Below are 14,518 nucleotides of genomic sequence, written 5' to 3'. Positions count from 1 at the left end.
ATCCTCCATCATCTGACCTTACCTACTTTTCCCAGCTCTCTCTTGCCACTCCCTCAAAACCCATTCTGCAGCCAAACTGACCAATTTGTCAACTTATGGTTTCAGCCATTGTGCCTTTACAGTAGAATGGGTTAATAAATATAGCTGTATTATACAATATAGTTATGAGAATGAACAACACTACATGAAATAATATGAATCAATTTTACAAAAATGACACTAAAGAATCCAGACACAAAAGATTACATATTATATGGTTCCACTTATACAAAGTTCGGTAAAATACAAAAGCAATTCTAACTCCGGCCTGGGTGACAGAGGGAGCTCCTGTCTTTGAAAAGAAAAAGTAATCTGTAGTGCTAAAAGTCAAAGTTGTAGTTACACTTGAGGATTGAGCTGTGACCGTAAGGGGGAACAAGGGCCGTTTTCTGGGACACTGATAATATTCTGGTTTCTTGATCTGGATGGTTATATGGATATGTTCAGTTTTTGAAAATCCATTATGCTGTAACTATACTATTTGTGGGTTTTTTTTTTTGTAAATTAAATAAAAGGTAAGGAATAAAAACAACAACAACAAAAACAGTGCCAGTGTCACTTGTCACTTCTTTGAAAGTTTCCCAAAACTAAGTAAGTCCCTCAGGCAGAATTTTTGTTCCTAAATATGTCATATATTTATCACACATAAAATTACCATAGCACAATAATTATATATTCTTATAACAAAATGTGATTATATTAACATAACAATTATATTACATTATTATATGTTAATATAATATCATTTTTAAAATCTCATTATCATTTAAATTATCATTTAAAAAATCTAGATCTTTCTGTTTCACAATGAAATGTAACTTTCCTAACCAGTAAGATCATAACTTTCTACCCATGTACCCGCAGCCTCCGGCACAACCTGGCAGTTAGTGCGTACTCAATGATATTATGTCATGAGGGTTTTTCCAATCTCTGCATTAACATTTTGGGTCAGATAATTCTTTGTTGCAGGGACTGTCCCATGCACTACAGGATGTTTAGCAGCATCCCTGGGCTCTACCCACCTGATATCACTAGGTACCCTCCAACTGTAACAACCAAAAATGTCACCAGGCATTGCAAATGTCCCTGGGGAACCAAAATTTACCCTGGTTGAAAACCATTTATACATATAGTTTCCATGTAAAAATACAAACTACATGTTAATTCACTCACCAAAAATCTCTGGGTTCTGAAATGGTTTGCATATTATGGGCAACTAAAAAAAAACAGGTTCTCCTGAATGCTTAAGACGAAGTTGAGCTCTACATGTCAGAGAAGTTTATCAAATGGTTTCAATATCTAGATAATCAAATATAATTCATACTAATTGCATGCTAGAATAATGTCTCCTTTGGAATTCCTATATAGAAAAATGGGTTTGCCAAGCAAAATAATTGTGTAAGAGTTTATATTTGGTATTTTTTAAAATGACTGCTAATAGTAGCTAAGTGTATTAAATGTCCAAATTATACATTATTTTCCAGGGCTTATATCTATGAATAGACCATTAATTCTACATTACTGAAGCTCAATAAGTTTCTATCTGTAAATTATTTAACAGCGAACATTACATAAGAAAAGGATAGTTAGAACATAAACTATCATGCATCAGCCATGAAAAAAATCTCACAAAGGGAAAAACTAACTTATTAGAAAGAAATGTGTTTGCATTTTATTAACTTAATGCCTTTGATTCAGGATATAATTTTTGGCTTGATCTGTGTTGTTAAGAGCAAGAGTGATAAAATAATTGAGTACTAGTATGTTAACGGAGTTTGAGAAATGAGAAAATGAATGGTTTATATGTCAAAATGATATAGCCAAAACATAAATTTGACCTTACCAAAATTATTTCTTGACAACCAATTCTTTACACTCCTCTTTGTGGTTACAATCAGTATTTAAGAACAGCTACTGAGCCAAAAACAAAACAAAACAAAAAACCCAGGCAGTTTATAAAAGGAGAAACAAAACTGAATAAATTCAAGACCAGTGTTTAAATTATTCTACAATATGCCAATAAAAATACAATTTTTCACCTACCAGATTGGTAAGATTAAAAATTATTAATATTCTACAATATGCCAATAAAAATACAATTTTTCACCTACCAGATTGGTAAGATTAACAATGATTAATGGAAATACAATCTCGTAAACTGATAGTACAAATATATAAACTTGTACATATTCTAAGAGGGTAATTTAGCGATATGTAATATGAGACTTCACAATTTTGAGTGAGTTACTGTATTTTATGGAAATATTTCTAAAGTGATCATTAGAAGTATACATAATAATCTATACAAAGAGAATGTGATAGGAAATAGGAAAGAACCTAAATGTTTAATGATAGGGAAATTAAATTACTCATAGTTTTTAAGTATTTTTCAGTGATTGACAAATCCCAATTTTTTGTAGAACAGTTATTAAATGAAGAAAAGCTTACATTATATGAAAAGGAGAGTGGCTAAGAGCAAGGGATCTGGAGTAAAGACTACCTAGTTCAAATTCTAGTTCTATCATCTTTTGCTACATCCAGGTCAATTTATTTAATCATTTAATCTTTCTAAACGTAATTTTCTTATCTGTAAAGTGGTACCTACCTATTTTGTAGGCTTGTGTGGATTAAATTAGATATAATATACAAAGTGCATATAAAAATACATGGCATACAGTAAGTGTACTATACATTGTAGTAATTATTATAATAACTGGGATGATATTACTAAGAAAACCAAGATATAAACCAGTATATATGGTGTGCTCCCAGTTGGGCAAATTAATGAATTAGTCTTAGGTAATAATTGTGAGTTCAGATTATTGGTGTTTTTATTAATTTCATTTTGCTTTGCTATATTTTCCCCAAATTCTTTTTTTTCTTGCAAAAAGCACGTATTATTTCCATGTTCGGTAAAAAAGGAGTTATTTTAAAACTCTGTTATTAAAAAGATGAACGTCATCTTTTCCTTCTCCTATATGACCATATATTTTTCTATTACAATATGGACTGAATACCCATTTCACAATAAAAAGGTCATTTTATGCTGTAGTTGAACACGTATCATATGCAAAATGGTGTGCTCCTAATATCTTAACACTAACGAGAAAGTATGGAAATTTGAAAACCAGTTTTCTTGCTGGTAAAAGAGAAGCTTTCTACAGATGGCCTTTAGCCTTACCATGTAGTTACTAATCTTCATGAGAAGCAGGATATCTAAACAGACTTCATATTTTATCCCTCTGACAGAGTCCATCTTAATTTTGATCAGAAAGCATTGGATGAGAAAATAATTTAACTTGTAAGAGATACAGTATTTTCTTTGAGGACCTCTGCTTAAGATCTCTGTAGGGCGATTACCACCTTTGATTACAATGCAAATATACATGTACTACTATGGCTATGAATAAACCAAAGAAAATTTGATTCCTGAACATCTGAGGAATCAAATTTGAGCAGTTTTTATGTTGCTGATATAAGTAAAAAACACTAAATTTCTTCATAAGTACTAAATATTATAAGAAATCTAAAAAGCATTCTAAGTCAAATACAAAAAGTCTAGTGATGGCTTGTATTTGAAAAACTCCCAAATATCTAACTAGTGAACTTTTCAGGTATTGATTTTGATGTTCATAAAATTAAAGATTGTTACATTTGAAAAAAGGATCTTTGTGCCAAACAGTCTGTCTTTCTGGGGCAATTTACTTTCCCCAGTGATCTCTTTCTCACCCACCTGATCTCCTGTGCCATGAGTTAGTTTCTGCCAGCAACACTGAAGTATTTGATGGTAGGAGGGCAAATGGGGGGAGAAAGGAGATTAAGAAACTAGGCGACTGATTATTAGTGCCTGCTACTGTTATTATCTATATTCAAAATAAAAAAAGTGAAACTTCACAAAAGTTTCACTTCATTTTATGGAAACCTCCACAAAATGTTTATATAAGGAAGCTACAACTTCAGCCATATCCTTTGCAAGGTCTTGAATACATTCTGCTGTCATTCAGTGGAGAAAATAAAAAACTAAAAGAAAAAATAGATGATTTGTTAGGGAGTAGTTGCCTAATTCAGAGAATTTTCTTGTTATTAGATATAAAGGACTTGAAGCCTAGTAAGAATGAGATAGACCTATTGCCTTCTCAGATTAACTTTCACACAAAGGAAACACATTATAGCACTCTATTTTAAATTCAGCTTCCTCAAAATAAAATAGGAGTTCAGAGATCATAAGACAAGAAAAAGTATATTTATTATTAATAAAATGAGTTTAATAAAATTATGTTACTCTTATATTTTCCTTTATTCCACCTTATTAAAATATCTGCATAATCTGCTTTTTCTGTTTTAAAATGTTTTTCAGAATGAATGCAGGCAAAGCAAAATCTTTTAAAATTGTTCATCATTGCTAAGAAAACAAGCTAAATCTGGTCGTAATTTCTATTGTAGTGCTTTTCTCGATATGACAACCTTGATCTTTCCATAGCTGTGCTGTTAAAATAAAGTTTCATAAGAAATTGGAAGGAAGAAGGAAAAATGTGTTAGTAAAGTTTATCCTAAAGGAATCAGTGTGAAGTACTGAGTAATAGGAATGAAAGCTAACTGCTCTCAAGTTTAAATGCACAAATCAGTATAGGGAGGACAAATAAATTTATAGTTCAGAAATAATCAAATCCATAAGAAAAACTAATGAATATGACTAAACCTTCTGACAGCAGGAATTTTAGTGAGTTTTAATTGATAGTGAGAATAAATTAAATTCCTGAACATTTTCATTATTGGTATAAGAGTTGTACTTCGGGGGCAAAAATCTCTCCCTGTGCTTACAATTACATTCAAGAACAGCCTATTGGACATTAGTTATCTACTTACCTATACCCATTTTCTACGCTTTACTATGAAACTAATAAGCCTAGTTTTAGTTACTGTTATTTATTAATAGCTACCAATGAAATCACTAACCTGTCACTGAATGCTCTAGGCTTTAAAATTAGAGATTCCTATTGACATTTAAGTTACTGCCAGCATCCTTCAGCTGTGATAAGTTGTAATACAGAATTTATCATTCTTATTACATTCTTCTTCCTGAATAAATAATGCTTAGAAGAGGTGAAAGGATTTCCTTATATACAGCCACTGTGACTTTGAACATTTTCCTCAAACCATTAGATGAAAAGAACAAAATTGTGCGGTTGACATTAGAAATGCATTTTTTTTGTTAAATGTCTTTTCCCCTCTCTTGGAATATGAGCCCCTTAAGAGCCACGTTTTATGTCTTTGTGTCACATATTCCTAGCAGACTACAGATTACCCAACCTTTCTTAAAAGGTTCTGAGAGAATTTTTGTATCTAGTGAATTAACTTATCTCTCACACATATAGAATGGTACTAGCTGGTGTGCCACCCTTAGGAGAACTGAGAGGACAGTCAAACAATTTTCTGTGTTTGATAGTTTAGATGCAGAACCTCAGTTGAGAAGGGATGGATAGAGTGTATAAAAATCACCTCCCCTAAAATTGTTGAATTAACAAATGAGAACTTATCACCTAACAGATTGAAAGTCTTCTTTCCTAAGTCCATCATTATTTTAACTACTGCAGTTTTAAACTGCTTGAAGACAAGGGTCAATTCTCTTTAACTTTTTAAATTCTTTTAAGGTCTAGGCCACTACGGTACAGAGTTTAATTTAACTCATATTGTGTTTCATCAGTGGATTAAAACACACACACACACACACACACACACACACACACGCATGTATGTGCACATTACCTAAACCAAATTCCAAACCTACTGAATCAGAATCTCTGGGGTTTGAGCCTAGGAATCTTTTTAGAAAAATGTCTATGAGTGGTAGAAGGCTGAGTATACAGGATGAAGGATCTCTGGATTGAAATGAATTCCTGTTCCCATTGCTGGTTCCTCTAAACATGACCTGGTTCCCTCATCTTAGTCATCTTCATTTAAACCTTGCCTTTCAAACGCCTACCTCTCTTCTCTATAAAAGCCCATATTATTCCATTTCAAAGATGTGCCATCATACTGTCCTACAGTTGGTTATTTTTTTAAAATTTAACTTTCTTCAGAATCATTTTTGTTATCTTACAATCATCCAAGATCTGTGTTATTTTAACTTCATTCTCCCTTTTATTCATAGAATAGTCTTCTAAATTTTATCATTTGGCCTTCTGTAGCCTTTCTAAAAGTTTATAATTTCTTCTGCTCCTAATATCATATCTTGGACTTATTAATCTTTCATATTAATTATGTGGTTTCCCTGATCTCTTTCCTATTAATTTAATTTCTTCTTGGACAAAAGTATTAAATGCTATTGAATCCATTTCTAGTTATATAACTAAAAGAAAAACAGATACTTGCATGCCAATGTTTGTAGGAGCATTATTTATAAAAGCTAAAAGCTGAAAACAACCCAGTGTCCACCAACAGGTGAACTGATAAACAAGTTGTGGTATATACATATAATGGAATATTAGTCAGAGTTAAAAAGGGATGAAATTCTAATACATGATATAATATAAATGAACCCTGAAAACATTTTGCTAAGTGAAATAAGCTAGACATTGACAGACAAAACTGGTTTGATTCCACTTATATGAGGTATCTAGAACAGGCAAATTTATAAAGACAGAAAGTGATTATAGTTTTCCAGGGGTTGGGGGAGGGAGGAATGGGGAGTTTTTGTTTAATGGGTACAGAGTTTCTAAATGGGATGATAAAAGTTCTAGAAACAGTGGTGACGGTTGCACAAAACTGTGAATGTGCTAATATCACTGAATTGTACACTTAAAATTGGTTAAAATGGTAAATTTTATGTTTATATTTTACCAAAATTTAAAAAAGCTACTGAAATGATTTTCTTAACTTCCCTAGAGCATCCTTTTTCTTCACACTGACAAATTTTATCTATATTATTAAAAGAAAATAAAAACCTATCCATACTTTTTCCATATCTCTAAATCTATCACCTCTTTAGATTTTTTTGTAAAAATAAAATTTAATACGGATACTCAGCATTTTCCACACTTCGAGCACAATGACATTGTAGATACACACATAAAACACTTCAAATCTCTATATACACATGTGCATGCACACATACACACCCCACTTTACATCTCCTCCTTAGACTCTTGCAAATTTCACCAAAATTATTCTTTGGTTCTTGTATTTGAGCTTTCATTTAAATATAAGCAAATAAGACTGTAAGTTTTACAGTGCAGATAATGTTATGTTGCAAGTTATTTTTAGATGCCAAGTACTTTGCAAATACAATAATGAGAAAGTATCAATTTCAAAGGTTTACCCAACATACAAGAAAAGAGTTTAAAAGGAAGGAAGATAAATACATCTAAAGGATCTGCAAAGAACTGGTATTATGTAAACTATGAGGAAGCTGAGAAATGATATTCTCAAAGGAAAAAATAGAGCAGAGCAGAAAGCTACTTTAATCTAAACTACAAAGAATTATAAGATGATTAAATTTATTATTTTTAGAGACGATGCTTTTAAAGTTGCAAAAAAATCTTCTGGTCTTATTAAAAAGGATAAAATTAATAGGAGTAACTTATCCTTATAAAACCCTGGAAAATTTAGGAATAATAAATTAAGAAATAATTTTAGTATATGGAAAATTATTAAAAGATCCCATACACAAGAAATAAATGTACATAATATATGATGTGAAAAGAAAACTTAAGCAAAGATGATGATTTATAAAAAAAAATATTCTTACATAAAGAGAAGAATGTGGAGCTGTATAAAAAAGCAGAAAGGACAGGTGGTAGTTTAAAAAGTCAGTTTAGGAGCAAACTGGACTGGGCTGTTAGATAGCAAAGCATTTTCCTATTTCTAAGATGTTTGGAAGACATGTAGGCAAAACTTTTATTGGAAATAAAATATGATCAGGGTTACAAGACAACAGAGGAACAATGCCAGTGCTTTTTTAAATGCAGCAAACTATAAAGGAGGCAACACAGGCCAATCAGCAAGTTGCAAGTACAAAGGAGATGATTTCAATATCTCAAATAAATTAATGGGGCAGCCACAGGTAGCAAATAGGTAGAGGAGGCAACAGTCGAGCAAACTCAGTCAGCAGTCTAACTCAGTGGCACAAGGCAAGTGTAGATGATAGCAGAAATGCTAAACAATCTCACCTACTTAAAGTGTTACAGGCAAAGATTGGGCAGGGCAAGATCAGGCAGGCAGATGGCATAGCACTTGTTAGGCCATAGTATAGGGGAATTGTAGGGGAGCAGATAGATAATGCTGGGCAGTCTAAAATGCTAAAATAGCAGATGGATATGGCAGTACCAGGCCATTTGCTGATGGACAAAGCACCAGTGAGCAAAGAATACAAATCATTCAGCAGATGAGTGAAGTGAGGCAAAAAGGAGAGACAAAAACCAAAGGCAATCAAGCAGGAAGACAGAACAGTAGAGAAACAATGACAGATCATCAGAAGCAGTTGGGTAGTGTAATAACAAGCTCTCAGCAGAGGAATAAAACACCATTCAGGAAAAGATGAGATTAAGAGTGAGGCAGTCCCCTGAATTGGGTGTCTTCCATCTAGGATACAGTAATCAATAAACTGCAAATGAGAATCCACAAGAGAACAGCACACAAATGGAAATAGCAGATGGATCTGAACTCTATTGCCCAGGGATACAGAATGACCCTAGAACATAGATACATAGCAATCCACAAGGAAATTAAACAGATGTGAAAAATGGATCCAAGCATTTTTTATGATGATAAAAGAAACCAAAACACTAAAAATTATTAATCTGAAAATGATTGGCTGGGATTGAAGTCTTCGCTTACCCCTTTCTGGAGCCCACAAAATGGGAATGTTGGGAATTTCTGCAGCAGAAAAACAGAAGAGAAAAGGGATTTCTGACTCCCAGTTTGAGGAAAGCAGGTCAAATTTAGGGCTGTACGAACTGGTTCAGGGAAATAAGAACCAGCCTGAACCCTCTCCCTTCCTCAGAATGAAACCATTTCTGAGTTATGGGAAAGGTTTAGGCAGCCCTCACCCCATAATTACCCACAACCTCCCCTTTCACACTTACCTCCAGTGCAAACAGTTTCCAGCAAGGAGGTACTTGGAAAAATTCACTCTTATGTTTACACCACAGCAAAATGGGAAGATGGTCAACTAATGGTACTTCCTGTGTAGGTCGGGTTTCTAATTCAGTGGGATCCCTTCCACTCTTTGTGAATGAGCAGAGGGGACAGATTACTAGAAACTACCTACCTCTTTGAAAGTGGATGAGAAAGAATCAGGGGCAGTAATATCAATCAACAAATAGTAATACCAGTAAATATCTTGGTGATCTCATCAATTGTCATGGATTTTAATTCCATTTATATGTTGATGACTCCAAAAATAATATTTCTAGCCTAGATTTTCCTACTGAAGTCTAGATATGTACACCTAATATCTACTTTTTTTGGGCGGGGAGGCGGGGGCGGGGGTGGGGGGAAGGAGTCTTACTCTGTCGCCCAGGCTGGAGTGCAGTGGTGCAATCTCAGCTCACTGCAAACCTTGCCTCCTGGGTTCAAGCAATTCTCCTGCCTCAGCCTCCCGAGTAGCTGGGATTACAGGCGTGCACCACAAGGTCTGGCTTTTTTCTTTTCTTTTCTTTTTTAGTAGAGACAGGGTTTCACCCGGTTGTCCAGGCTGGTCTTGAATTCCTGACTTTATGTGATCCGCCCACCTCAACCTCCCAAAGTGCTGGGATTACAGGTGTGAGCCACCATGCCCGGCCTCATATACTTAATATCTAATTGCAATTCAATATCTCCACTTGGATATCTAAAGGAAGTTCAAGTTTCCATAACCAAAGTAAAATTCTTGATCTTCCCCCTCAAACCTACTTTTCCCATAGTCTTCTCCATTTCAGTAAATGGAAACTACATCCTTCTAATTCCCAAGGCAAATCTTGGGTCTTATACCTGACTTCTCTCTTTATTTTATTCCATCTGTTTACCTCTCCCTTCAAAATATATCAGTAATCTACTTCTCACTACCTCCACCTCTAACATTGGTCTAAGCCACTGTCATTTTCCACCTGGATTATTTTAATAGTCTGCTAACTTGTTTCCCCATTAAAATATGTCAGTTCATGCCATGCCTCTACTCTGTTACACTAAGGGTGGCATACAGGTTCCACATGATCCATGGCTTCCTCTCTCTCCTCCTTTAGGTCTTTGTTCAAATGTCATCTTATCAATGAGGCCTTCCTTAATGGATGATCCTATTTAAAATTATAACCCTCTTTCCTGCCTGGGCTACCTATCTTCCCTCCCTGGTTAATTTTTAAACATAGCACTTACCATCTCCAGTTCTACAGAGTTTACTTGTTTTTTAATAGCTTGTATCCTCTCACTAAAATGTAAATTCCATAAAGTTAGGGACTTTTGACTTCTTAACTCATTGCTCTATCTCAACATCTTAAACAGTGCCTGGCATGTATATATCTATATCTGTATCTATATCTATATCTATATCTATATCTATATCTATATCTATATCTATATCTATCTAGTAGGCTTTAAGTACATATTTGAGTCCATGAAGCATTAACTTCTTATGGGGCTTCCTCCCTCAATCTCAATTTTTCAGAGTTTTCTTCTGAAAGCTCACATACTATGAGCTTTAAGATTAACAGAGCAGATGCTAGTGTACTATAGAATAGGAATGTTCTAAAACAGGCGTTGGCAAACTACAGCCCAAGGGCCAAATCCTGCCCATTTCCTGTTTTTTTTTTTTGTATGGTCTGCAATCTATAAGTGATCTTTGTATTTTTTAATGATTCAAGAGATAATCAAAAGAAGAATAGTATTTCATGACACGTAGAAATATATTAAATCCAAATTCAGTGGCCATAATAAAGTTTTATTAGAGCACAGCCAGGCTCATTCATTTATATCATCTGTGGCTGCCTTTGTGCTACCAGTCTGGCAGAGTTGGGTAGTTTTGACAGAGACCATATGCCTACAAAATCTAAAAAATTTACCATCTGGCCCTTTTAAACAGGTTTGCTGACCCCTGTCCTATAGTATTTTATATTTAGAAGGCAAAGAGCAATAACTAAAATTTGAGCAAAGATAGACTAGAATTTACTGTTAATATTGCTGCTACTATTGTCCATGGTAAATGTTTGGGGGAATGTATACTTATACTAGGATTTGCTTTCAATATTATTATTAGTTTTATTTTTTATTTTATTTCTGAGACAGTGTCTCGCTCTGTTACCCAGGCTGGAGTGCAGTGGCGCGATCTTGGCTCACTGCAACCTCCACCTACTGGGTACAAATGATTCTCCTGCCTCAGCCTCCCAAGTAGATGGGATTACAGGGGCATGTCATCATGCCTGGCTATTTTTTCTATTTTTAGTAGAGATAGGGTTTCACCATGTTGGCCAGGCTGGTCTCGAACTCCTGACCTCAGCTGATCTGCCCACCTTGACCTCCCAAAGTGCTGGGATTACAGGCATGAGCTACCACAACTGGCCTGCTTTCAATATTATATACAAGTAACCTCTCATTCCTCTAAATATTATTTATTAAAGAGGGTGATATTCATTCATCTATCTACCCCACAGAGCAGCGCCATCTCGAAGGACAAAGTACAATACCAGTAAGTCTTGAAAATGGCAAAATGGGAGAGAATGAAAGAGGAAGTAAATAGGGCCCATAAATGGAACTTATATCAAAGTATCACACAATTAACTAAACTTCTAAATACATACCGTAACAATAGTTGGAAATTAGCATGATATGAATTTCTTTTGAATCTCATCAATGGGGTTATTAAAGTGACCTCATTATAATGGGTTTGCCTATACAATGTAATCTTGAATCATAGCAGACAATTGACACATTATAATAAGACTCCATTATAGTTATACAACATTCAAAACTAAGAATTATATTCTCTCTGGTTCAAATACCTCCATTTTATAAAAAAAGAGTATTTAAAAAATTTTGTAAAACTGCATTCAGAAGCACCTTCTAATCAAAACTGACCTAGCTTCTCTTTCCATAAAGGTTTAGCCTGAGGATTATTCCACGCAAGGATATTATGTTATTTGCTGCAATATAACTTATAGAAAGGAGTGAAGAAGCTGAGGGGTAAGACACTTAAATTATCCCAGTGGCACTCATGGCTATAATGTTATCTCATTCTTTATAGAGAAGTATAATTTATTTCTTTGTATATCAATTAGTCCTTCCAGCATGATGGACTGCTTCTTCCACATTGTTGCCTTTGGCCTTTGGTCTCATTCATTCAGTGAAACTGACAACCATCATCTTCAAACTGTACATACAATAGAGGTTTACTGCTTCTTTCTTCTCAACATCTTTTGAAGGAACTTGGATCCTTTCTGCTAATTCTCATCTGTGTGCCATTAATAAATATCTAAAATGGTTACTACCTTCAGTGGACATTTGTCCTTCATATTTTAGTAGCAGTTCCAAGTTTCAACATAAGAAAATAATACTGGTAAAATTATTAGAATTATTCATATTGTTTACTTTGCTGCCTGAATCTACTTTCTGAATCCCTATCAGATGCCTTTTATGGCAGGCAGTAACAACAAAGTTACAAATATTCTGCCCTTCTAATTCAGTGATATTATTCTGAGAAGTTCATAGTACTTGACAGATATAAAGTACTCATTTGTTGTCATCTTATTACATTTTATGTGAAAGGCAACAGTAAGCCCATTTCATAGATAGGTACCTAATATACAGACAGAGAAATCCATATTCCTGATTCCAGACAGTAGTAAAGAAATGAATATCCTGAAATCTTCATTCCGTAGACTATGTCTCTAGATAAATATACTTTTAGCATTTTACTAATATATCTGCAAAATACTTATTTATATTTTGTTGTTAATTTCTTAGAACATATTTTGCAAAACAAAAGTATTCTGGTATGCTAGCCTCTTTTCATTTTACAGGAGCAGATTTGGAAGGGTGAACTAGAAAGGTGATTTCAAGATATAATCACTGATAAATTCAAGCTAAAACAAGGATTTAACATGTCTTCTTTGATATTTCTTTTTCCTTTTCTGCAACTATACTATTGTGTATTTTAAGTTCTATCCTGTTTGATTTTTCTTCCAGAGAAAAATTCTTATATTTATTCAACCATCATCTACTTATTTTTAAAGCTAAAGCTCTTTCTAAACATATTGTAGATAACAATAGCAAAGATTTATATAGCAAGGAAATATTGTTTTTAGTGCCTTGCTTATATTATTTACATAACATAAGTACCCTATGAGGCAAGTACTCTTACTATCTTCATTTTACACATAAGAAAACAGGTTTTTAAAGTTAAGTAAATTGCATGGGATTGCACACTAATAACAGGTGGATCTAAGATTCAAACCCAAATAGTCTGTGCTCTTAACCACTATGTTATTTTTATTATTATTAATTTTATGCCCCATTACAGAGCAGAATTAACCAGTATGTTATGCTACTCCATAAAAGGTTATATGGGCAACACTATTTTTCTAGTTAGAACTGTAATTAGAAACAGAACTTACCATCACTTGCATCTACACTTGCTTGTATGTTTATTTAACATATGCTCTCTCGTATCCATAGGGCCCCATAAAAGCTGAGCACATATTCTGACATAGAGTAGGTATACAATTAGGATATATATTTAAAGGAAATTGAATATATAATTTTTATTTGTGGGTTCTTCATATAGGAAATTTTTGTTTTTGCCTTATTCTCAAAATTGCAAAAATTCTGACCTCAAGAACAATGTACTCTTCCCTCTTTAGTGCTACTATGTGGAATAGGACCCTTTCAACTTAACAGTCTTAAATGCAAAGTCAGTTATTGCTCTAATTATTTATCTAAATGGTCTAATTTTGTACCTGTAATTTTTATACTGGCACCATTTTACTATGGAGCTTTTCTTTTTTCATGCATAAAAAATAGAGGATGTATGTTTTGGGTAAGTCTGTGCCTGGTAGAAAAATTAAATGCAAAAATAATCCATAAGTAAGTGGACTTAAGGAGAAACGTAACATTTCTTTTCAAATATCAGAAATGTCATGCAAAGGAGGAATTAACCTTCTTTTGAGCACAGTCAAGAGCAGAATTAGGACAAGTGGGTAGAAATTATAAGGTGACAGATTTCAGTTTGATATATTTAGACTTTCAAACAAGTAGAGTTGTCTAAACAATGAACTCTTCGATAGAAGAAGTGATGGTTGAAATGTTCAGGCTGGAATGATGAAAAGGGCATGCTAGGGCTTTGAACATGATGGTCTTTGTTCCCTTCAAACTCCGAGATACTATGATTTCTTCACTATTATAAAGTTTGTAATTTTATACAAAATGCTAAGCTAATTAGAGATATAGCACTGACAAAATCTATAACATATTCCTTGATTGTCTTGATTCTTGATTCTAAGGGAAATATTGACTG

The 14,518-nt window shown here is 33.8% G+C and overlaps 1 protein-coding gene across 13 annotated transcripts in view; it reads right to left on the bottom strand.

Annotated features, from left to right (window-relative positions):
* GPHN (gephyrin) overlaps positions 1–14,518 on the bottom strand; it is a 682,735-nt gene that overhangs the window by 335,250 nt on the left and 332,967 nt on the right. For 6 of the 13 annotated variants that reach the window (XM_063651689.1, XM_063651690.1, XM_063651691.1 and 3 more), the window contains exon 5: positions 8,875–8,913. The exons of the other annotated variants lie outside the window; for them this stretch is intronic. In XM_063651689.1, the coding sequence (XP_063507759.1) occupies positions 8,875–8,913 (39 nt within the window). The remainder of the gene's footprint in view (positions 1–8,874; positions 8,914–14,518) is intronic. 13 annotated transcript variants of the gene reach the window in all.

Source organism: Pongo pygmaeus, chromosome 15 (assembly GCF_028885625.2).
Source record: "Pongo pygmaeus isolate AG05252 chromosome 15, NHGRI_mPonPyg2-v2.0_pri, whole genome shotgun sequence".
Lineage (NCBI taxonomy): Eukaryota > Metazoa > Chordata > Mammalia > Primates > Hominidae > Pongo > Pongo pygmaeus.
This window is presented reverse-complemented; position numbering and strand designations above follow the sequence as displayed.